At 42.3% G+C, this 24583-nt stretch overlaps 3 protein-coding genes across 6 annotated transcripts in view; 2 read left to right on the top strand and 1 right to left on the bottom strand.

Annotated features, from left to right (window-relative positions):
- The first annotated feature begins 6193 nt into the window (after positions 1 to 6193).
- Positions 6194 to 10618, top strand: LOC121627493 (transcription elongation factor A N-terminal and central domain-containing protein). Its single transcript, XM_041966417.1, has 2 exons — positions 6194 to 6328; positions 9015 to 10618. Exons 1-2 carry the CDS (start codon positions 6292 to 6294, stop codon positions 10025 to 10027), a joined length of 1050 nt encoding a protein of 349 aa, XP_041822351.1. The 5' UTR covers positions 6194 to 6291; the 3' UTR covers positions 10028 to 10618.
- A 1837-nt stretch (positions 10619 to 12455) lies between these two features.
- On the top strand, positions 12456 to 16973 carry LOC121627304 (ras-related protein Rab-9A-like). Of its 3 annotated transcripts, none has more exons than XM_041966145.1 (3): positions 12456 to 12679; positions 14654 to 14743; positions 15147 to 16973. In XM_041966145.1, exon 3 carries the CDS (start codon positions 15221 to 15223, stop codon positions 15824 to 15826), a length of 606 nt encoding a protein of 201 aa, XP_041822079.1. In that variant the 5' UTR covers positions 12456 to 12679; positions 14654 to 14743; positions 15147 to 15220; the 3' UTR covers positions 15827 to 16973. The 3 variants fall into 3 exon arrangements, with proteins under 3 accessions (XP_041822079.1, XP_041822080.1, XP_041822081.1); XM_041966147.1 differs by lacking the exon at positions 12456 to 12679 and adding an exon at positions 14466 to 14511; XM_041966146.1 differs by lacking the exon at positions 14654 to 14743.
- A 1248-nt stretch (positions 16974 to 18221) lies between these two features.
- Positions 18222 to 24583, bottom strand: part of LOC121627226 (neuronal membrane glycoprotein M6-b-like) — a 42938-nt gene continuing 36576 nt past the window's right edge. For both annotated transcript variants that reach the window (XM_041966011.1, XM_041966010.1), the window contains exons 5-7: positions 22865 to 22938; positions 22720 to 22785; positions 18222 to 21277 (exon numbers count right to left, since the gene is read on the bottom strand). In XM_041966011.1, the coding sequence (XP_041821945.1) occupies positions 21125 to 21277; positions 22720 to 22785; positions 22865 to 22938 (293 nt within the window). In that variant the 3' untranslated portion in view covers positions 18222 to 21124. The remainder of the gene's footprint in view (positions 21278 to 22719; positions 22786 to 22864; positions 22939 to 24583) is intronic.

Below are 24583 nucleotides of genomic sequence, written 5' to 3'. Positions count from 1 at the left end.
ACTGTCAATCTCACACAATTAACCCAAGAGCCTCTGCACTTCTTTTGGTATGTTTAGGTGAAGAAACAAAACAGCCTAAAATGGTCGTTACCAATTCTCAACAGCTGATGTAACTGCTGGCTCTTAAAGAGGTTATAGGATATATTTAGCTCTGATGCTAAGACCAGACTTTTGGTTGTAGGATTAACCGAGTGAAAAGATACACCTGCTAAAAATTCAAGTTTTGCATCAAAATACATTATTCTGCACGTCTCATGTCAATGCAAATCATTTTTATTAGCATTTCAATGTAAAGTGAAACTAAAAATCCCCAAATAATCGTTGTTTTTAGCACTTCAGCCCTGCCACCAACTGTTTCCACTTAAGTAAAACAAGCTATCACACGTCGATGCTAGACTACACAACTTGTTCACCATTTTGTGTGTTACTTCCTCTAAGCTGTGAACCAGCACATTGTGCTTGCTTTGTTTTGTTTTGTTTTTACTTTAAAGTTCCCGTTTTGGAGTGAGACAAGTGCTACATGTTGGCTGAAAGTGAGGAAGTGAGAAGCACGTGGTTGTGTGGTTTAACTCAGATCAACGGCGTAACAAAAGGACTTCAGAGACGAGGGCAATGAAAAGAGCATGACCTGCACTCTGTCTTCAGATGTCCCCTCTTAGAGGGTGTGTATGTGTGTTTCATCACGCAAACCTCATTGTAAGAGCAGCCTTCATCCTCTGAATAGAGCCGTAGCTGCAGAAAGGACTGAAATTCACCAACCACCACCTCCGTCAGTCGCATTTGTGCACCCCACCGCAGATTCCACATGTTCTGCAGTTCAGAGGTTAACAGTTTGCAGAAGTGACACGACTGGAGAAGAGCTTTCAAACAGCCAGTCATCAGATGTGTGTGATGTCCTGAGCTGGACGAGTCCTGATTTGAGAGTGTGTGCTCATACTTAGCATGCTCAAAATAGTTTGCTTGACCTCTCCTCTGCAGCCTTAACAGCTTTAATTAAACTAAATTATGCAGTTTTTCAGCTACAGGTTTGACGATAAAATTACAACAACCAAAGCTGAAATTTGAGTTAAAGTACAAAATAATGAGCAATGATCCATTTTGGCTAAAGTTGCATGGACTGAAAGTTGACATATTTATGCTCTTCAAAAGAGTAATGAGATTGGAACAAGACTACCAGCCATGCCAGCAGCTCTGTGAATTTAGGCACAGCTTGCTTTTGAGCTAAATGCTAACATCAACATGCCAATATGCTCACAGTAACAATAGTATTTAGCGGGTTTGACATGTTAGCATGTTAACATTTTCTAATTAGCATTAGATATTTGATAACAAACCAAAATGTTGCCCAATTTTGACCTGATGATGGCGCTGGATGAAGAGTTCAGGGGTCATTACAAATCATCCTGAGGCGGATGTGAACATCTGAACCAAAGCCCTGAGCAGTCCACCCAATGGTTGTTAAAATATTTCAATCAAAGCCACAAATGTGAACCTCATGGTAAAAGGAGAAGTTAGTTAATCACCAGAGGTCAGTAGAATACCATGAATGTCTGTGCACAGTTTTGTGGAAATTGCTCCAATAGTTGTTGAGGTATTTCAGTCTGGAGCCAAACTGCTTTAAATGAGACGACATAAGTTCTGCAGAACAGCGGCCACTGTGGCCACAAGATGTAATTGCAAGCTGATGACAAATTGTATTTGCCTTCATTTCCCAAGATTGTCTTGACTCGGCTGCTTTCAGGACATCATGCTGATCTGTGATCAGTTAAAAAGTACAGTCACAGACTCATTAATGTCAGTTTGGCAGCAGGACAGTTTGCTAACATTAGCTTGCATAAGCTACTAGCCTATGTCAAAATCCTGAGTGTAATAACATGAGAAACGGTGTGTTTTATTTCTTATGAGTTTAACTTTTCATCCTTATATTTGCTTTGCTTATATGTTGGCATGAGCTAACGCAAAGAATTTCCAGTATTTTATTTTTGTTCAAAGCAAACTGTAGGTGTGATCGCACCCTTTTTGACACCTAATCTGTTCACAGCTTTTTCTCATCTCGTGGTTTAAGCTAAACAGTGTGTGTGTGTGTGTGTGTGTGTGTGAGTGAGTGAGTGAGTGAGTGTCTTATTGATTACTCAAAGGCTGAGAGAGAAGGATGTGGTGACTCCTGCTCTCCGTTGACTGTTAATATCTTTGCCACATGACCAAACAGGAATTTGTGGGAGCGGGTGTGAGCATGCACATGAACACATGCATACAGTAAACGCGTGTGTGTACATTCCCATGGCTTGTGCTCAGCCACAGTCTGAAAACACACCTCGTCCCACACTTTTTCTCACATTTTTCTACCTTCCGCCCATCGTTTCATACAGTGTGTCAGCCCTGCGGCTAACCGATTCTGACTCTCCGAGCTCTTAATCGTGCATCCATCAGACGGCTGAAGTAGAGGAGAGGCGCCGAGAGGAGAAATGGGGGATGGAGGAGGGAGGGGAGGAATGTGTAGGGCGGCAAGAGGAGCAGTGGCGTGGAAGAGGAGAAAGAGAGGAGATGAAGGAGAAGAGCAGGAAATAGAGGAGATGGAAAAAAGAAGAGGAGAGGTTAGAGGAGGAGAATGAAAGGTGGAAGAGGTTAAGATGTGTCCTGTCTGCAGGCCCATGAATCTTAACTGTGGGATATCTGGAATTCAGACTCAATCACCCAACGGAAATTACCAGAGAGGGGAGGAGAGTGCAGGCTAAAAATGTAAAAAGGACAGTACATGCTGCCTCTGTCCTTCCCGTTTTGGAAGAAAAACTTTGGAAGAAAATTAATTCTAGCATTGAAACTTAAAAATACAAAAGAGATGAATCACTATGTCATGCAGGGGGGCTTTCTCACGTCAGCAGCGACAGGATCGTCTCAGGAATTCTGTTTTTGATCCAAAAAACTCTTGATATCTCGCTGCTGCTTCATATCAGCCTGAGAGAAGATTTGGAACAGAACAGGCCACATTAGACCAAAGCCTTGTGTTACGATGGCTGTTTACACACTGGGTGTCGCCTTTCCACACAAAAGCGCTTTCAGCTCTTATCTTCAGTGAACTTGATCACACCTGTCTAAACCTTGTCGTACAGGTAGATATTTAACTGTGCTTGCACCCTGTCTGTGTGGTTACAGCTCTTTATGAGGTAGGAGGAAGTAAAGCATGAATTTATATGAGCTGGACATGTGAAATCTTTGTTATTCGGTGGATTGCACCACCTAGAAATGCAGTGACCTCACCTGAAGATTGGTTTTATGCTTACTCACAGCTCAATTGGAAAACACATACAGGACAATACAATGTGACAGGAGTAATAATGCTATAAAACTAAATTAAAAACAGTCTTCCTTCATGTTGTTTGTAAAAAATCAAGCTAGGCACCAAAAGACAATTAAAGTTAAAAAGTCATGGATGATGCTGCTGATTGGAAGCTCTGCTGTGTAACTTGTGAAGGAACAAATGACACCACCTTTCTGAAGATTTCACAAATGTAAACTTTAAAAAGCATTAAAAAGCATCACTGCTCAGTTTAACACAGTCAGGGATTTTGCTGCTACAGCCTCGATCGGTCTGGCGTGACCACGAGCTTAAAGTGGCTAATGCTAACTTGCTATTTTCAGCATGTGGGTTCGGAGGTTGTTGTTGTTGTAGCGACGGGGGCTTTGAGCGGTAACACATAGATAACAGAAGCGATGAGAATGTCAACGTCCTGCCAGCCAGACTAGGCTAATGATAGCTAAATTTGAGATATTTTCACATTCAGTCATCAGTCAGTACACCGGCGTTATGACTCTATTTTTACCCACAAATCCTTGCATTTTATGAGTCACTTTGAACTGATTTTTCAGTCGGGTTCGGACTCTTGGAGTCATTTGGTGCCATTTTATCTCGCACAGCTGAGCCAGACTCACGCCTGTGCACAGTATGCACTTCAGCCGCACCCCTCCATTGTGATCACATTACAAATGCTAGTCTGGTAAATGCTGCACAACTGTGAGCAACGTAGGAGGATGTGGTTATTTGTAACCCAGGGCAAGCTGGTGGAGGATTTCCCATAAGGCCGAGCATGTGTCCAGTATGTGTGTGTGTGTGTGTGGGAGAGGGGGGTTTCATGGGAAAACAAATGTGGTGAATCAATGTGGATAACTGTGCACCAGAGGGAACATATGGAACCACAGGGGATTTGTACGTCACGTCCTTCAGAGCAAAGTCATATGTGTATTAAAATCAATACTCACACTTTCTTATTACCTTTCAGGTCACTGCCTTTGATTTATAAAGAGTCAACAGAGCTCGTTCGTTCACAGTAAACTCAATGAAGTTGTTTCAGAGCTTGCATTTGGGGGAAGCAACTTTCCCTTGAACTCCCTTGCATCTCATCATGTAGTTCAGGGTCTTGCAGCTCCAGCTGCAGCAGCACAAACCGCACTTTCCCCCACAAACAATTTCAGAGTTACTGGATGTCATGATCTACATTTGACTCATTCCGCCATTGTAGGTCACAAACAAGCTGATATCAGTTCTACTTCCTTATTGTTCCCGGCTTGAACAAGAGGTTAATCAGAAGAGGACAACATTATGATCGACCAGAGCAGACATAACAGTTGATAGCTGTTGTGGTTCCATGTTTTGGGAGTCTCACTTCCTGCTTGAGGCGGTGCAAGATGGTTGATAAGTAGAAGCTGACGACTGCGACACTTTGGCTGATTTGTAACCCCGAAAATAGAAACTCAAGAAACCTTTCAGAGTGTCAGTCAAAACAGAATGAGCCCTGTGGCAGGAATGGAGAAAAGAAACACAAAGAGAGGGAGAGAGCGAGAAAAAAAACGTCCACTCCAGTCATGTGTGATCACCCTCAAGGTCATGATGGGTGGGTGCGATGGGCAGGGCGCAGCCAGGCTACTCCCCTGTCAAAAGCATTAGGCACAGATACAACATAGAGGTTGATTTTGCTCTCGCAGCATGAAAACCACAGTGTCTCACGTTGTGTTTTTAGCAGCGGTGCCAACCTGAGTTAAAAGAGACGACGCTAACAAAAGCATTCAATCTACAGCAAGGGATGGAGGAGGTGTTAACTCTTACATTCTTTATGTTGCAGCACTCTCTCCAGAATTATTCATATTTTATTCATTTCTACCTTTGACTTTGTTGAAACTGCTCTCAGTAATTCAAAAATAATATAAAGATGCTCTTTCACTCTACACCACTGAGATGGCGTGCTCTAATTTAAAATCATTTTGGAGAACAAGCATATTGCTAAGAGTTAGATGAGTAGATCAATACCACCCGCGTGTCTGTGCTCCAAATATGAAGCCAGCAGCTATTCATCTTAAACCAGTAAACAAAACCAAATCCGCCTACTCACACCTGATTGCTTCATCATCGCTTGTTTGCCTAATCCATAACAAAAAGAATACAAAACAGTTTCACTGGTGCGGCTTGTTCCTTGTTTATGATCCGCTGTGCACACAAGAACCACCAGTTGTAAGTATTTGAGTCAGTTTGTGTATTAATCCTGCAAAGGAATGCTGACATATGAATTTCAAAGTAAAACTTTCTTCTGTCCCCAAAAAGCCAACCCCCCCCTCTAACCTCCCCCCTCCCCTGCTAATCATTTGTGTACAGTCCCTAAGTAGACTGAATATTGCACTGGCAGAGCAAGAATAAGACAAAAATCCTTCATAATGTGGATATTTCACTGCCACAAATCGTGATTCACCCTTTTTAAAGTGCCTCTTATTCTTTTGTGCTGCCTGATGTGCACACACACACACACACACACACACATTCAAGTGTGTTTGTGCTGTATGAGTGTGTGTGTGTTGGGAGTGATTTCAGGGTGCACGGGCTCACCATGCATCTGTTGTCATGAATGTCTGGCCATGAAGAAACTGATCACTTTAACAAGAAAGCGTCCCCCCTCCTTAGGATTTCTCAAGCTCAGGGCGGGGTTGTGTGTGTGTGTGTGTGTGTGTGTGTGTGTGTGTGTGTGTGCTCATGCATACACGCCGTCAAGTGTGGCGTGGTCTGCACAAGAGGCGGAGACAACAAAAGCAGGATGTGATACAGCAGGACTCCACTTCCTCATACAGCTCCAATGGAATCAGCGCAGTGCAGAGAGCGCCACCTCTTGTCAAATGGGCGTCACAGCAGCGGCGTGCTGGTAAAATTCCATTCCCACAGATAAGGAGCGTACAAGTGCACACAGGCCGCGGTGAAATTATTTGATAAGATCCCAAGGAGCCTTGTGCCAGTTCTCAGGAATTCCAGTCATGTGTGGTCGGAGAAACAAAAGCCAGGAGGCCTGCGGTGAGTCGACTGCTGAAAGAAGATTTTTCTTGTTTGTCTCCTGCATGTGTTCACTGGAGGCCCAGCTGGACCCCACCCATCTCAACACACATACACATAGAGGCAACACACACACTGAAGTGTCACTCCACAAAATCCACTGAACAACCACCAAAAAAGCAAACAAGGAATTGGATGCACCTTGAATATCTGTCGTTGCACATTGCAGGACCCACTAAATTCCTTCAGCCAGCACACTCAGGAAAGAAATGTCAAACATTAACGCTGCTAAAAGCCTCCTGGAAGCGTCGGCTTCCGTTTGGGGTTTTAAAAGCTGCAGTTTGAAGACTTGAGAGCCAGAAGCTTTTACATGCGGAGACACTATCAGCTTCCCCTCAGGACCTCCACCGCTATTGGTCCCGGCTGCATAAATCTTAAAGCTAATTTTTAATACAAGATTAAGAGGGTGATGTCATACCTCAGGTTACACAACAGCAACGGGCTCAGGGGTCTATATGTCCTGGAGGCATTTGTGTGTGAATGATAATATATATAATTTTACAGGAGTGAAATTTCTTGTGGTGCTGAATTCATTTTTGACACAAATGTGTCAAATGTTATGTGCACAAAGGCAGCAAACTTTCCATTCACAGTCAATGGAGCCTTGCCAGAGGGACATGTGTATCACAGATTACAAACTGGACTCCAGCTCTTATTGTCCATGTTCACAATTATTGGCAAAGCCATCAAAACCGTCATGACAGATGTGAAGAAAATACATTACATAGGCAGAAAAATTTAGTAAGTAGTATCAGTTAGAGTGAAATCTCTCCTCAGGGAGTGTGTGAAAATGTATGGGGTGTGAGGAAGGCTCAGAAAAAGAGGAGGGCCGTGCATTGTTTATTTTTGCTCGAGGGTCGAGCTGAAACGAAATAACTGCTAAATTCAAGCAAAAATGACAAAACGATCACCCACTCCAGCTTCCCAGTATGAATATTTGGTGCTTGTCTTTGTCTTACCTCATATTGAATTAAATATGTGTGGGTTTTGCTGTTTTGGTCGGACAAAACAGAATATTGGAAGACCTATGTATCGGGAAACTGTCGTGGATATTAGTCGCAGCCATAATGAACATGTTTCCTGTTTTCATTTTCTGACCCCAGATTTATATTTAATTTTGCACGTTCCTCGCAAGATATATCCGAAATAATTAGGATCGTTTTGAGTTATTGGAGGTGGAATTAGCTAAGTTGGAAGGAAGGGTCCAAAGAAAACCCACTGAGGATGGACTCACATTTTTGAAAAGTGAAACATAAGCACCCCTCATTTCTACCCCCGTCCCCACCCTAATACTTTTCATACAGTCCCTAAATTTCACTCAGATTTGCTGTCATATTCAGCGACATTTCTTTGGAGGATCCCCATTCAAATGCTGTTAAATGAATACATGTGTAACTTCGCAACCACCCACTGCTTCTATATTTTCATCCACATGCGTCACTCTCGAGTGTGTGATTATGTCAAACTGTCTCATTGGCTCTGAGGACATAATAACAGCTACCTGCAAACTGTCCACTGTAGTGGTTTTGATGCACGGAAACGCTTCTTGTCTTAGCTCCACAACCATGAATTATCTGTAACACTCATTCATCTTCTTAGCCAACAACATATAATTGCACCACAGCAGAGGCTTGCCTCATCTTGTTGTGAGATACCTTCCACTCTTGAATTCTCGTCTGGAGGCCGCGTGACTGCATGTTTCTGCACACTGAATCCAAGCTTATGCAAGTCCTCAATCGGTATCACAACCATCCAGGAAAAATGTAAAGCACAGCCATAATCATACAGATTAATCCATGAACATTGCTGAAATTATCTCCTTATTGAATACTGTAATCCACAGGATAGTGGGTTGCACCCTCAACCTTTTCTGTGCTTCGACACAGACGTTAATCCAGCTTTGTTGTTATTGCCAGTGCAAAGAAAAGAGTTGTGAAAATAAACAGAAATCCAGACCGGGTTCTGAATTGGGAATAACCCGAAAAGCCAAAAGCACACACACAAATCTTTACATAAGAGCTACAGAGCTACAGTTCCTTTTGGACAAATTGCAGCATCACAGCACAACCACAAGACCCTGTTATTCTGATCCGATGACAGATTTAACCACCACAAAGAACTGCAATAATATTAAAAGATGCAAGCTCACATTTGAAACTTTGCATTAATTTCCATTCCCTGGAAGAATTACATCTAGAAAAATAACAGTGTAAAAGCAAAACTATCACAAAAAAGAGGTGGTACATGTCAAACTGTGTGCTCAGCTTAGTAGATTTAGCTCCTTTACAGCAAACTTATTCCAAACAAAGCCAAACCCTCCACAAGCGCCATGAACGTCAATTTCTATGAGGCTGCAGCACCATCTAGAGGTGAAACTAGGAATTATCACGGTTTGAAAGCATTCAACATGGCTGCTCCCTTGTAGACGTTGTTTGTGTTCCTGCTGCAAACCCTGAGGAAGTTCAGGTGAATCAACGCACACACGCAGAGAGGAATGTTTTCACATGCTGAACGGTGCATGGGTTGAAAACAACAGAGACACTGTTACAGATCTTTATTGGTACTTTTCTTCAGGTGTAATCTTGGTCATCTATTTGGTAATAATAAGGTTGTTTTACTACTTCAGCACCCTCTGTTTTCTCTGCAGCCACCATGGAGGCTAAAGAAATCGTCCACTGTGCTCTGCAGATAGAGAGAGCCAATGCAGACAGAAGCTATGGGAACATCTTGACCCTCCTCTGTGACCTTGATAAGATGCACGTCACAGCAGAGCAGCTGGAAGCGACGGACATCGCCAAAGTTCTCTACAATCTCCTGAGAAGCTGCTCTGACGGCAGTGTGAAGAAGAAGGCAAAGAGATTGTTGTCCAAGTGGAAGAGGCAGTACAGCAAAGACACCCGAGGTGTGAAAAGCTCAGGGCAGAGCGAGGATCCGGAGCTCCCTTGCAGGGTTGATGCCCGCGGAGATGGAGGGGTTTCCAAGCAGGGGGATTCTCACTGTGGTTCAGCACAGTCATGTGAGGAGGAGAGTGTGAAGTGTGAAGAAGCATCATCCTCAGGGGCAAAAGATGACCTCGGCACTCTTTCCCTCCCTGCAGAAAGCTCATCTTCGTCCTCACACTTGTCACCCGTAAGATCCAAGTGTGTCCAGCTCCTCCTGGCCGCCCTCTGCCCTGAACCTCCTGATCAACGCGAGGCTGCAGAGCTGGCCAGAGACATCGAGCGGCACGTCCACGAGCGCCACCAATCCAGCCAGGTCAAATACAAAGCCTGCGTGAGGAGCAAGGTGGCCAACATGAGGAACCCTAAGAACAGCCATCTTCGTCAGGGCCTCCTGAGCGGCTCGCTGTCGGCCGAGGCCTTCGCTTGGATGTCTGCAGAGGAGATGGCCAGCGCAGAGCTCCGGCGGCTGAGGGCCGAGTACTCGTCCCGCGGCGTGAGCGAAAGGCAGCTTCCTCAAGGTGTAGAAGGGACGCAGACACAGAAGATCCACTGCAAAAGGTGCGGGGGGTCGGACTGTAGGGTGACGCAGGTGTCCAGGGGGGCCCTTTTCCTGCCAGCGTGGGTGAGGCGGGGCGGCCCTGACGAGGACGCAATGACTTTTGTGACCTGCAGCGGTTGTGGGCAGCAGTGGTACCACAGCGGCTGGGTCTGCCTCTAATTCCAAGTGTCCATGAACCTAAAAAACACAAGTTTACACATTCATGCTGCTTCTGCACCTGAAACTATTCTGACAATTAATTTTTCAAGCAAGAATGACAAAAATGTTCTTCTTCAGCTTCTTATATGAGAACATTTGCTGGTTTTCTTTGATCGCAAACAAAATATCTTCGGGTTTAAAACTGTCAACCAGACAAAACAAGACAGCAAACTGCATTCTGGGAAACTGTGAGGGGTAGTTTTCACTACTTTCTGACATTTTATTGACCAAATGTTAGTTGTTAGTTAATCCCGGAATGACAGTCTTGAGATTTATGTCTAATTTCAGCCTTAATGACCTTAAAAAGAAGGATTGAAGTGTTGCGAATGATGGCTTTAGTGAAGGTGATTAATCTTTTGACCTATAAATTGTCAAAAGTAGTGAAACACGCCATGCTGACATGTTCATATTGCTTGTTTTGTTCCAGCGGTCCAGACCTTAAAGATATTCACTTTACTATCATTACAAAACACAGCAAATATTCACTTTTTAGGAGCTCACACTGATTTTTGAAGCAGAATTTTTTGCATTTTGACTTAATCAAATAACAGAAACTGACATCGTTGCTGATTAATTTTCTGCTGATTGATTAATCAATTAAATGACATTTTAAAAAGGTCGTTTTCGTGATTTTCCCGTTTTCACCTCAGTGCAGAGATTTCATGATTCTGTGTAGATTCACAAACTGTAGATAGACCGAGGTTGGTTTAGGTTTAGTGCTTTTAATGCCAAAACAGCAAAACAAGACAGAAGACTGCATGAAATACTTTCAGTGAAACAGGAGGACTGGTCAGGTGGTGAGGAGTGCAGGGTGGAAACAGAGGACAGAGCTTTCTTGCAGGATGGAGTGCAGACTTGTGCTTTAAAAAGACATTTTGAGGCTTTATCCTTTATTTTGCGTATTTTATCAGTAAATCCACAACTCAAAGGCCACAGTGTGATCGCCTTTCTGCTCCAGGCTGAAGAGCAGAGTCACTGCCTATTGCAGACTGGAAACCAGAGCTTTTCACAAAGTCTGTCGTCATCTTCTTCCTTCTGAGTCATTTCTTGTCTCGTCCGTTTTATCTTTACTCCCAGTAGCTCAGGAGCGACTTATTCTGGCTCCTCTTTTTGCATAACCATTCTCTGCTCAGAGGAATAATTTAAAGCCACCATGCTCTTTACCTTTGCCCTCACTGATGAATGACGTGTGTGTTCTGTTGCACTTATTGTAAGTCACACTGGGTATGAATGCCTGAAGAAGAAGAAATCATGCGTCCTGCCACCTTACAATATCCCATTCATGTGGAGCGAAGGGGCTCCAGTGGATGAGACATGTGACCTCAGAGAACGGTGAGCATGTGAGTCAGTAATCTGCCACACGCGTGGATATCCCATGGTCCTCCGCTCAGCCGACGTGGCACAACGACTCATCCACTCGTCATCGTCGGGACTTTGCTGTCCAGGCCGAAGAGTTACAGAAGACCCTTTAAACTGCTTTTTGCTGATGCTGTTCTTTGAATTTTGGGCTTTTTGACCCAGAATGCTGACAAAATGAGGTTCAGGAGAAGGAAAGAAGTCTTCTGGAGGCTGCTTGTAATGTTTTGCTACGATGGGAAAGCAGAATACATACAGTACTACAGATGTGCTTTAATTTTAATGTGAAACCTTTCAACTTCTGGACTGAAACATGCATTTAATTGGAGAACGTGACAGAATTTCAGCTTTAATCTTGCCGCCATCCAACAAAAACAACTTAAAACTGGCATTTTTTTTAAATGTTTTCTTTCTGTTTGCTGCATTTGTTTGCTGAGAACATTTCCTGCTTGAACACAGGCTCTGTCAGTTTTAAAAGGACAAATGGGGTCCTAAGATAAAATCCCTTGTAACATAAGCCACCCTTGTCAGATATGGAGCCACTGTATCTTGTCAGGCAGATACAGTTGGAGTGTGGCTGCTTGGTATCTCAGCACTATGGCTGTTGTCTGTGTTGTGTCTCCTTTCACATGCCCGTTCTTATCATACCTCTCAATCATGGTGGCGAGTCAAACCAATGTTCTGCAGCCATTTATATTTTCTGTCCTGTGCACATACACACAAACAGACAAATCACTCTACAGGCAGAGGCAAGAAGCTGCAGAAGCTTCAGGCTCCTGTGGTAAACCTTCACCCACTGCAGAGGCCTGCAAACTAATTCTGAACATCTTTAACCCTTGTCATGTGTGTGACCCCTTAAAACACACTTGTTTCTACTTAAGTGCCTGAAGAAGTGAAAGTTTCCAAAATTTCACAAGAATACGGTAGCATTTTTTTTTAGAGAAGTTGAAGAAAATCAACATAATTTTGTGAGACAGTCATTTATATATGAATGTTTCTAAATATTGTGTATATATTTGATATTTTTTCCAAGACAGTAGGAAGTAGAGTGAAACTGGGGCAGTGACCGCGTCCAGCGGAGCGCCTGACGGGAGGAGGCGTGACCCTCGCGGGTCATATGAGCGTCATCAGCGGCGCTGGGGCCAGAGAGCAGCGGGGACACCGGAGCGCCATGTCACCGGCTGACAGCAGCACCCTGCCGGGATGAATGAGGGGAAATTAACCGCAGCATCCAGGCTGTGACCACCGCACCCACAGGTACAGTTACTTGGATAGCATACCTCCATTCCAATGACAAAAAATCCCACTTTCTTTCTTTTGAATCGCTCGTTAAAGTGTGTGAACTGTCAGCGCGCCCGTTATCGGACAGCTACAGTTTATGGTAAAGCTTCCATTATCGGACAAAAACCAGCTCTTCTTCTTTCCATAATTTCCCCAACACATGGACGGCAATTACACACAAGTAAGTAGAATTTAATATTCGGCCACGTTAATGACTGATCGCTAGTTTTGGGGTAATAGTTATCTCTTTTTAGAAGTGAATAGTATGCTAGCTGCGTTAGCTGAAATCGGTCAGGCGAAACTCCCGGTTTGGCACGAGTAATATTAATTGACTATTAACTATTAACTATAAAATATAACTATTTATATGTTCTGTTTAGTTGTGTCTTCTACCAAGTCATACTACATCTTGATGGTTTGAATAAAAGCGATGAAAGAAACGAACGTTAAAGCTATGGCTAGGAAGAAGAAGAAGAAGTGACGAAAACATGCGCGTCCGAAAATGGACCTAACTAGTGTTCGCCAGCTAGAAACCGTAAAGAATCAGAAGTTGTGCCGCAATCCCTGAGTGGAAGTCTGAACGTGTTCTGTGTTTGTACCTGGAAGGTTGCTAAGTTAACTGTGAACTGTAAAATGTTGTTTTTGTCAGCTGTCACCCCTGATAGCTGCAGTTCCCGTGTTGTTGGGGCTATAAAACGCATTTATTGAGAGGTAGTACGTCGCTGGCTCGTCCTCAGCTCTCCTGGCAAACCTCTCCATGCGCTAATGATTACCCTGCTGATGGAGCACATCTGCTCTTCATCTGGACTTCTTAAGCATTGATGGGAATATTATAGTTTGCAGGTTTAAATGAAATCACGGGTGATTAGAGGAAACATTGATTACTTAATTGGAAATAACACAAAGAGCAGCCTTCTCTTATGATGCAGAATGAAGCACATGACTCGTGTGTGTGTGTGTGTGTGTGTGTGTGTGCCAGTTCATTCCTGCTCAACATTTCTCCAGGAGAAAGGACAGGAGCATCACTGCAGTCAGTGTCTCAGGACAAAGACATCATTTAGCCGGTTTTGGTCCTTTGGGCTGGAAATGCTCTATTGCTGCCTGTTCTCGTGGGTGCAGCCTCCTGGCCCTCCAGCCCACAGCAGAGATGAACTCCTCATTTCATTCATGTATTTAAACTCTGCAGAGTCGCCCAACTTTTCATAACAAGCAGCCTAATTGGCTGTAGACAGCATGCCCAGTCGTAGATGCTGTTTTTGGAAGTTAGAAAAGTAATACAATTTAATGAATTACATCTTGCAGTCATTGTGTTTCGTATGATGTCTTTATTTAATGCAACATTTGTATTAGTTTACTCAACACCTACAATAATAAGCTTGAAATACAACTAGAGCTGCAAGGTTTCGCAGATTAATCAATGAGACAATTGACAGGAAATTAACTGGCAACTATTTGATATTTGATTGTCAATGAATCAAAAATGGCAAATGTTCACTGGTTCCAGCTTCTTGAATGTGATGATTTTATTCTTCTCCTTGTTGTATATGTTAGCAAACAATTATCAATAGTGGAGATTTGATCATGAATTGGACTTCTTTGTAACTGTGAAGCTAAGCTAACTAAAGCTAGCATTGACTGGAAAAGAAGGAAGCTATGAACACACTTCAATAGATTTTTGGTAGAATACTCCTTTAAAGGCAGCTTGTCTGCACACAGCCAGTGGCGGATGAGTGCTCCATCTGAACTGTGATGGATGAGCTGATCATGAAACAAAGCTCCTCCTCGTCTCCCTTTGAAACTTGCTCTCGGTGAGATTTCCCACTTTCATCTCAGAGATTTGTTCTGGTATGTGGGGGGATCGACGGCCATTTAGCTTGAACTGGTATGTTAAGTATGCAAGTGTGTGGTGCCTGATTAAGTTCGTGCTTAAATCCTCACTTTTCTTTGCAGCTGAGACTGTGAGTGGGTGAACTCCTTCGGCCACTTGGTGATCTGTGAAGTTAAATTCTCTCTCACTGACATCTGTGTGCTGATATAACGGTGAGGAATTGTTCTGAAATCTCTCTGTTGTTGGCCATATTGAATTGCATCACCAGTGGGTGACTCACTTGTCCTGTGATCAGTGTCCACATGATGCTCAGATCATTTCATGCATAACTTGATACATGCAGTGTCGGAAGTTGATTATTTGCAGAGTTTAATGAGTGGGCTGTGGCTGTTTAATAGGATTAGGTAGTCGACTGGCTGCTCACTGTCTGAATGTGGAACGGCAGGGTTGGGAGATATGTTGAAATTTTCCATTGGGTCAGACATATTGGTGCAGGAGTGTGCACATTTGGTTTCATTTCATCTCATTTTAATGTCTGTATCAACACTCATGATGTACAGTGCCAGGGTTGTTTTGCTCTTTTGATTTCTAAGTTGAAGTTTTTGTGCTCTTCAGGTGAAACCGCTTTGTTCCTGCCTCCGAATTCAGACCAGCAAGACTAAATTCACCCCGACCCCGTTCCCTGCCTAATGACGTCCAAATCAGCTCTCCTGAAGGTGATCCTTCTGGGTGACGGCGGCGTCGGCAAGTCATCGCTCATGAACCGCTACGTCAGCAACAAGTTTGACTCGCACCTCTTCCACACCATTGGCGTGGAGTTCCTCAACAAGGAGCTGGAGGTGGACGGCCGCCACGTCACTCTGCAGATCTGGGACACGGCGGGTCAGGAGCGCTTCCGAAGCCTCCGCACGCCTTTCTACCGCGGCTCTGACTGCTGCCTGCTCACCTTCAGCATGGACGACGGACAGAGCTTCCACAACTTGGCCAACTGGAAGAAGGAGTTCAATTATTACGCTGATGTAAAGGACCCCAACAACTTCCCGTTTGTGGTGGTGGCCAACAAACTGGATGTGCCCGAGCGGCAGGTGTCGGGGGAGGACGCGCGACGGTGGTGCCGTGAGAACGGCGGCCACCCGTACTTTGAGACAAGCGCCAAGGATGCGACAAATGTGGCATCGGCCTTTGAGGAGGCGGCGCGTCGCGTCCTGGCGTTGGACGACAGAGCCGATCACCTGATCCACACCAACACGGTGGACCTGCAGAGGAAGAGTCCCTCTGACTCCACCTGCTGCTGAGCTGCTTGCTCACTGTGATCATGTGATGCTTCTGCCACAGCTGGACGGGTCTGAGTTCATGACTCTGTGAAAGAGGACGTGGTGTTTGTTCTGTGATGCCCACAAATACATTTTGACAATAATCCGTACTTTTAAGCAGATATTGATATTTTTAGACAAAAACTGTTAACATTTTGTGCCAATATTTAACAATTTCACCACACGGGGTACACAGAACTGTCAACACAGCCTTCCCGACTGATTCAGACTTCACTTATGTGGTTATTAATTCATAGTTTCTTATACAGTATGTTTTTGCAGGTTTCATAGATTTATTTGTGGTCAGTGATGAACCTTGATTGTGTCAGAGGTAACTGGCTGAAATGGATTTTTAAATTAAAAGTTAAACTACGTCACTGAAAGTCGTAACAGTTCCCAAAACACAAATGATTTGAAACTGTCAAAGGGTTTTTGTTCCAACAGTTTTGACGTCACTGATGCAGCTGTGGCTAGAAGTTGGAGCCCACAAAAAGAGAAGTCCTGAGATTATTTTGTGCCTGCAGATACAGAACTCTGCAAGAACTATACAACCATGTTTACAATGAAAATATTGGGATCTAGTGCTCATTGTCTCTAAACAGCCTACAAAACACTCGCAAAATGATTTTAAAGTCAACAAATAACCATTACAAAACAACTAAATCGAACACATGCTGTTAAATGTTTTACATCATTATTGATTATTGAGTTATTATCGGCTCAGAAACACAAATACTCAAACTGTTGACATACAGCATAAAAGAAAGTCCCGAAAATGTGGTCAATCAAATAATATATAGGAAGTAAATGTCGGCAATTCCACGTCTCTGTGGTAAGAAAATGAATGAGATGCATTACTTTTAATCACATAGTTAACTAAATTTAGTTGTTTCAAATCATTGTGCTCTGGAAGAGTGATAGTGATAAGCTAGAGGTCTTACAATTGTTGATTAGAAATTGGTAAGACAAGTGATGCAATGATGGAATTCAGTGTTTCTCTAAAGATGATGTATTTAAATATTTATCAATCACAACCCCTCCTCAGCTTGGAGAAGTGGAGCCCATTGCTACTGACTTTTTTTTACACTGGAAATAAAACATCAGCCAGCAATCAGACTGGAGGAAAATGTGTTTGGTGTGTTTTTTTTGTTTTATTTATTTATTTATTTATTTATTTTTTGTCGGAGGTGTAATACCCTCTTTGTCCACAAGGTTGTGCCCTCATATCAAAAGTGTGAGAGATAAAAGCTCAGTTTGTGTCTTCACAGTGACTGAGGCCATTTCAAATGTAATTCCTCTACTACTGATGTTAAATTCCAGTATTAAATAGTGATTGAGAGCCCTGCACACCCACGCAGGTGCTTTCACTTACTGGCCAGGTTGAAGTTGAACAGCTTTCCTGGCAATGATGTGGGCTCACCAGATCGTATGTCAGATAAAAATATTTTGTTTCCATAAAAGGAGCAGCAAAATTGGAGAATGAGGGAGATGTAAATCAAAGAGAGTCAGCCCACTCAGTTCAGAGCAGGTCCAAAGTGAAATCACCTGTGGGGGTGTAGCATGGATGTGTTGGGTCTTTATACCCGCTCAGAGGAGTCCAGTCTGCAACTGAGTATTTTAAGATCACATCCTGATTTCTGATGTCGAATCTCCATAGAAATAATAATGTCATATGGCAGCTTCTGTCGACTTTTTGATAAACCAACATGAACTTCTCCTGGAAGTGAGTTGATCTTTTGGTTCATTTTTCTGTTTGAAGGTTACTTCATTGCACCTGTTGCAACTTACTTCTTGATTACGAAAAGGAAAATGTTGCCAACCTTTGAAACATGGAGGATTATTCGAGCTTTTTCATTCACTAAGGTTGCAATTAAAAATGTGTCAACTACTTTATCTTGCGGTGGAAGGAGTTTTGCAGGTTAAATAAACAGATGAATGCATTTGATAGGTGACCTAGTAAAAAGCAACAAGAGCTCACATGATTAGTTAGTTTGTTTAGTCAGTCAACAGAAAATTAATCAGCAAATATTCTGAGAATTGACTTCGTGTTTCAGCCCATTTTTGGAGCATTTGATGGTTGCAGCTTCTTGAATATAATGAATTGCTGCTTTTTGCTGTCTTACCTTAGTAAATTAAATATATTTTGGCTTTGGATTGTTGAAGCCTTGAAGTCTGGGAAATGTTGGTGAATATTTTTCACTATTTTTTGATGTTTTTGAGATCAAACAATTCATAGTTCATTGTTAGTTGCAGCTCTTAAGCAATTGTTTGCATGTTGTCACTTTGATTAAATATGGGTTTGTAACCATGCACATGAAATACAAGAATTCAAAGAGACGCAAACACAAGAACGAGACAGGAGACAAAGGTGTCACGATAATAAAAAATATCGGTTTTACTAGAGAAGGTTACAAAAATCATCACTATATAGGAGTCATAGAACTATTTCCAACTTAAAAAATAAAACCATAATGAAACACCTACAGGGACTACAATGCCATCAAAGTACAATGGAGTTTTCTTTAGAAAAGTGGGTGGAGAGGGGGGGGGGTGTGGAGGAGGGGGGCAAACACCGCCTACCATAGTTGTCGGTACAATTGACTACACATCACCTGAAAAACTGTAAAGACACAGTCATGTCTCCTTCATGCAAATAACGAGGAAACAACAACACCCTGACACGCATCGTCTTATAGGAAATTGAAGTTTGTCTTTACATCAACCTGCCGGCAAAGCACGTATATTTATCAAACATAACACACATGGCAATATAGTCCTTTTTTATACAGAATAGACAGCTGCACACATGGACGATACTGACATGCTTCATCTCATCAAAATTCAAAAAGTTTTCTTCTTCATTTTTTTTTTTGAGGGTAAACTAACCAGTGATGATCAATATAGAATATAGTTCATGATTATTAAAGCATGTCTGATTATAAAATGAATGTATGAAAATTCCTGACTTGTTTTATTCAGAGTGTAAACATCCAAAACAGTCTCTGTGGCTCATATGAGAGGCATGACGTTAAAAAGAAAAGGAAAGAAAACAAGTGACTTTTTTTCTCAACTCACATGTTGATGAGTCACTCGTTTGGCTGGCCGTCGAAAAAATAAGCAGAAACAAGTTCAATAAAATCATAGTTACTGAATCACAACAACAACTCAGCTGCCTAAAACTGATAAAACATTAAAAATCAATTTCCATATTTTTTTGTCATGTTTTAAAATGTATACGTCACAAGCACCCCAAGCCATATCATATCATATATCATGACTGCACTGTGTCCCTCTCACGACATATCATTCAAGATGTTACGTTACAATTATTATATCAAATGCAGAACTAGTATTTGAGTGCTAAACACATATCTCAAAGGGTACATTTACATATATCTGTGGAAAAAAAATAATAGAGCATGGCAAAACACTGACTGTGCTCTCCCTGTTTTGGGAGAGGTGTGAATCGAGATCTTTTCGGGTGATTCGGCTATTTACAGGTGAACTTCATTGGCAAAAGGAGGAATTTTAGAAAATGACGGAATAATTCACACAGGACGGTGTATGAATCTGGTCAGGGTTAGTGTTTAGATGGTGAAGCTTTGGAAAAGAACACAACTTGTGAAACTCAGATTTGGTTTGATTCCTGAGGTGTGTGTCTTTTTTTGTGTTAAAAGACCCGGACAGATTTATCTTTGATTTCTACTGCCGCTGGTGAAGAGTGTAGCAAAAACCATAAAGGTCTTCTAAGGAATAGTTCGACATTCTGAGAAATGCACTTATTCACTTCTTCGCGGAGAGTTAGATGGGAACATTGACACCACTTTCATGTTCTTAAGGTAAATTTCAAGCTAATGCCAGCAGCCGGTTAGCTTAGGTTACAGTATCTTAAAACACTGCTAGAGACAGCTAGCTTGGCTTCACAAGACACAAAATCAGTCTACCAAGCTCATAAATTAATACAATATATCTTGTTTTTTCAATTCCCACAAAAACCAAAGTGTAAAAATGACAAGTTGTGGTTTTACGTGGGTATTATGGTTAGCATAGCCATCAGGAAGTCACTATGCTAGCCAGGGAATAGTCTGGTTCTTAACCTCCCCATAAAACCACAATTTGTTGTTTTAAACTTCAATTTTATTTGTACAGATTAAGGAAACAAGATTCACTGTGGTAATTAGTGAGGTTTAGAGTTGCTGGTAGGTGGATTTTGTTACGAACGAAGAGCCAGGCTATCTTTTTACCCATTTTCAGTCATTATGCTAACCTAAGCTAGCCGGGTACTGGCTGTAGCTTCATATCTAACAAGCAGACATGAGACTGATGTCAATCTTCTCATCTAACTTTTGACAAGAAAATGAATTAGCATATTTCCCACAATTATTCCTTTAATTAAATTTAGCTACACCTCTCGTCGTAAATTAACGGTTACTACCTTGGTGGATAAATAAACTCTGATCATGTAAATGCACAATAATCCTTGAGATACCACATGATTTGAGTATTTTAGGTATTTCTATGACAGAGGGGGGCTTGGGTGCTTTGTGTTTAAGGGATTTTCTTCTCCCTTATATTTTTTGTTTCGTAATAGTGCAACAACGTATCGAGCAATAGCAATAAAAAGTCTAAGATGGAGAAGAAAGAAAAGGAGAAAAACCTATGAGCGCAAAAACATAAAGAAGAAGAAAGATCATAATAGTACCTGGCATACTTTCAGAGAGTATTAAAAAAAACAACAACATTCATACACATTCGCACAATATATTCATATTCATATATATATGCATATAAAACACCAAAAAACGGAGGAAGTTGGTCGCTGCCTGGCTTCCCTGTGGCTGAAGCAGACAGTAAACAATGTTTTTTTAGGCTGTTAGGAGTTGTGTGTTGAGAGGCTGTGCTGGCTCAGGGCGCGAGGCCATCACAGCCGGGCCACGTTCACGAGCCGGCGCCCAAAAGCACGGGGGAGGAGACGCTTCTGAACTGATATATCGTACCTGAGCTCGACGCCGACGGGCGAGCTCTCCCGTTCTGAAGCATCTGCCTCCGTCTGGGCCTGCCGCTTCTCCTGAGCCTCTATTCTCTTCCCCTCCGGTGTGAGCCCACAGCTCTTAATAAACATCGAGGAAGGGAAGAGGATGGAGAATCAGGAGGTTGGGGGACTATCAAACATGACCGAGGTGGTTTGTTTTTAACAAAGGGAGGGGTGGGTGTTGGGTGTTGCAGGGTGGGGGTTGAGATGTGGAGAGATGGGTGGTGGCAGGAGAGGACCGCTCGTCCTTATGAGTAGGAGGAGGAGTTCTGGCCCTCCTTGGAGCGTGCCTCGGCCTCCAGATCCTGGTCGTCCTTGGTCTTGATGTCCTGGTACTCGTGCGTGGAGACGGCACTCTTCAGGTAGGCCCAGTTGGCCGCCAAAATCATCAGGTAGTGGATCTGAGGAGGAACGGAGATGGGTTTTTTTTTTCACTTACTTCACAGACAAGAAATAATGTGCAGGGGAAGACTGCTGATGGATCCCACTTCCATAATATATACTAGTTAAATACTATGCAATGCTATAAAAAAACGCTAACGCCAAAACAGCATGCACACTGAAAAAGCTTGATTTTTTTTTTTGCTGTTGATGGAAACTGTTCTCCCACAATACAATGCACAAAGGAAATGTTAGAGCTGCTAGCAGCTGCAAAAAATTAGAACCAATTACGGATATTAGTGAAACAGCTCCAGAAAAAAACATTCTGCTTTATCATTGAAGTTTAATTGGCGTAACATTCTTAAGGCATGCTTTGATTGAGGTCCGCTTGTTTTTTTTATATTATTTCCTGTTTGTATAAAAGTGTGCTGATTTCTTGAATACTAACTGCAAAAACAGTTTCCTGTAAGGATTAGCATAAAGTACATACTGTACACAGTTAGTTTGTGGTGTGTCAGTTAGAACAGCGTGCAACTTTGGAAAGGCACAACCGTTTAAACTTTGCAAGGAAAGCAACATTTTTATTACAACAATACTTTTCAAAGCACTTTCACAACCGTTTGCTGTAATGTTTTGCAGCTCCTTCATTTCCTCTTTTTTGTATACTTAGTTTAGTCACTTTTCCAATGTGAAGAGACTATAATCTCAAACTCTGCTTCCAGGTAATTCCACTAATTAGCAGTCAGTGAAATCACCTGGTTGTCTTTGAGGGGGATGAAAACCTCAGTTGAATTCAGTGCTGCCCAAATTGTAGCTTGATAGTTTGTGAATGAGGGGCAATAATGACAAAAAAAATAAACATAGCACGCAGTTTAAAAGACATTTACAGCCAAAATACAGCAGGTGATTTCCACTAAGCAGCAGCAGTTAGTGAAATCACCTGGCAGGATGAAAATATGGGTATAGCAAGACAAAAAATGTTGTTGAACGTTGAACACCACTATAAATAAACATGCTGTTCAACCAGAGCAACATTACTAACCAGGGGAGAACATTTTCACATTGCACGGATACACTTTTGCTCAAATGTTTTTTGCTTATCTTCTTAAATACTATTCTGTGTCTCTTTCTACTCCCTGAGGAAGTTAGCTGGAAAACATCACAGCACAGAGGGCTGTCAGGTGACTCAATATAACATCTGGAGAGATGCTTATTGCTTTTTTTTAGTATCTCTATCCCCCTGGATATGAAACATAACAGTCCGCCTCCACAGCAGAGTAAAACACTGACCCTGTCTGCACACACTCACGCAGCAGAGGCAGGCTGCAGGGTTGGATTTCAACCCATAAGATGACATACTGACAGACGTGAGAGGCGGGGTTGCCACGGGAACAGATAAGAACGCCATGGCAACGTGCATATTTTGAGAAGCCCATTATCAGTAGGATCATGAGCAGCTTACCAATGCGATGACGGTGGCACCTGCGCCGGCGAACGCAACGATGTAGAGGTGGTAGGACAGGTAGAACTGTGGATGAAAAGAAAAATTTCAGCGAGGGAAGCAAAAGGATGATAAAATAGAAGTGAAAAAGTCACTGTGCTCTCACCTCGCTGGTGTTACAGATGTCGCCCAGTGTGGCTCCACAAGCTTTTCCCGGTGTGGCGTTCCAGGGAATAATACCTACAGGATCAGAGAGATGAAACATTACAGGAGTGCTACTTTCTCATCTGAGACAAGAAGCTTTTTCCTCCCCCGAGACTCTATGATTGAAAGCATTATGACTTAGGCTCGGATAAAGATTAAAGGAGACAGGGCTGCTGCTGTCCGGGCCTCTGAGCCTCTGCTACTGGAGAAATATGGGTCATTATTTTGATTTATTTCTTCAGTATGAAAACATTTTTGAGAACTGGCTAGTATAAGCTTATTATAGGCTATATTCATATACTTTTTCTTCTTTTCATTAATATGTGTGCTTACCAAAACATTTCACTCATCAACTGTAGCTGCTGATTTGCTGATAATAATTTGATGTCTACCAGTAATTGGGGTTAATATTTCATACACTGTAGTACAGTACGACTGCCAATGAAGCATATGTGATCCTCATCCTACTTTGTAAGCGGGCCAGCTGTCCTTCAAATATGGGTCACATACTGTGCATTAGGCCATCAAACAGATAACAAGATATGCAATCACAGAAGAGCCTTACTGTGCTGTAATACTGCAGGAGGGTGGATTTTCATAGAGATGCAATCAGGCCTCCAATAATCTAAATGTATTTTTGACCTCTTCCTGTATAGAAAATAGCATTTAAAGCAAACTGGAGCTGGAGATTAATATGTTTAGTAGCATGAGTAAAGCTTTTTGAATCATACTGTAATATAACTGCATCAAATGGGAGTGTTTTTACACCAATTAAAGCAAGACTATTGCTATATTCAATACACTAAGTGCTACAGTGTTCTCATATATAAGCAGTACTGTGCTAATTTTGGGTAACTCAGAGATAGGGCCAGTTTATGATGGCTAATGTCAGCTAACTTTAGAAAGACTTAGCCAGGAGTTTACTCACTTGAGATATGGCCATTAGCTTATGGTAGCTCATGCTGGCTAACTTTAGGTATGGATATAATGTCTAATATTAGCTAACTTTAGAGAGATGTGGCCAGTAGTTTATGGTGGATAATGCTGGCTATTGTTAGAGAGATACAACCGCTTGTTTATGATGGCTAATTTCAGCTAACTTTAGAAAATATGGTCAGTAGTTTATGTTAGCTCAAGTAGGCTAACTTTAGGCGTGGCCAGTAGCCTATGAATGCAATTGTTACAGAACTTTAGAGAGATATGGCCAGTAGTTTACTGTGGCTACTGTTGCCTAACTTTAGATATGGCCAATAGTATCAGAAGATTATTACTGTAGATATAGTAGGATTTTGCTATCCTGTAGGTAAAGCCTGGGCTAAATATGTGAGAACAGGGTGAGAAGCACTGGGATATCCTTATTGTGCAAAGTTTGCCGGCTGGCAGGCATGTTTGAGCTCAGTTGGCTGGATCAGGGGAACTTTTTTTTTACTTCACCTGCAAGTCAAAATACCTGGGGGAAATGCAACACGTTGCATATGAATATGTGCTGCGCACTTGACTGTTGAGTGATTTATGTCCCACAAATTGGGACATAATCCTGAAACAAATTTCCTTCCAATAGTCCAATAGTTCCAGTAGTTTTGACGCTTCAGCACTAAAAAGTGCTTCAAATGACACATTGGAGATGGGAACATGCCTCTAGTTGACCTGCTAATGACTCATAGACATATTAACAACTTCA

The sequence above is a fragment of the Chelmon rostratus genome, chromosome 24, assembly GCF_017976325.1.
Source record: "Chelmon rostratus isolate fCheRos1 chromosome 24, fCheRos1.pri, whole genome shotgun sequence".
NCBI lineage: Eukaryota > Metazoa > Chordata > Actinopteri > Chaetodontiformes > Chaetodontidae > Chelmon > Chelmon rostratus.
The sequence above is the reverse complement of the archived record's forward strand: the minus strand, read 5'-3'. Positions and strand labels throughout refer to the sequence as shown.

Excerpts from the sequence above, each read along its gene's own strand:
- LOC121627304 (XM_041966146.1), top strand. The coding sequence starts at position 15,221 with ATGACGTCCAAATCAGCTCTCCTGAAGGTGATCCTTCTGGGTGACGGC.
- LOC121627493 (XM_041966417.1), top strand. The coding sequence starts at position 6,292 with ATGTGTGGTCGGAGAAACAAAAGCCAGGAGGCCTGCG. Across the intron at positions 6,329-9,014 it reads CAAAAGCCAGGAGGCCTGCG|CCACCATGGAGGCTAAAGAA; the intron begins GTGAGTCGACTG and ends TTTTCTCTGCAG.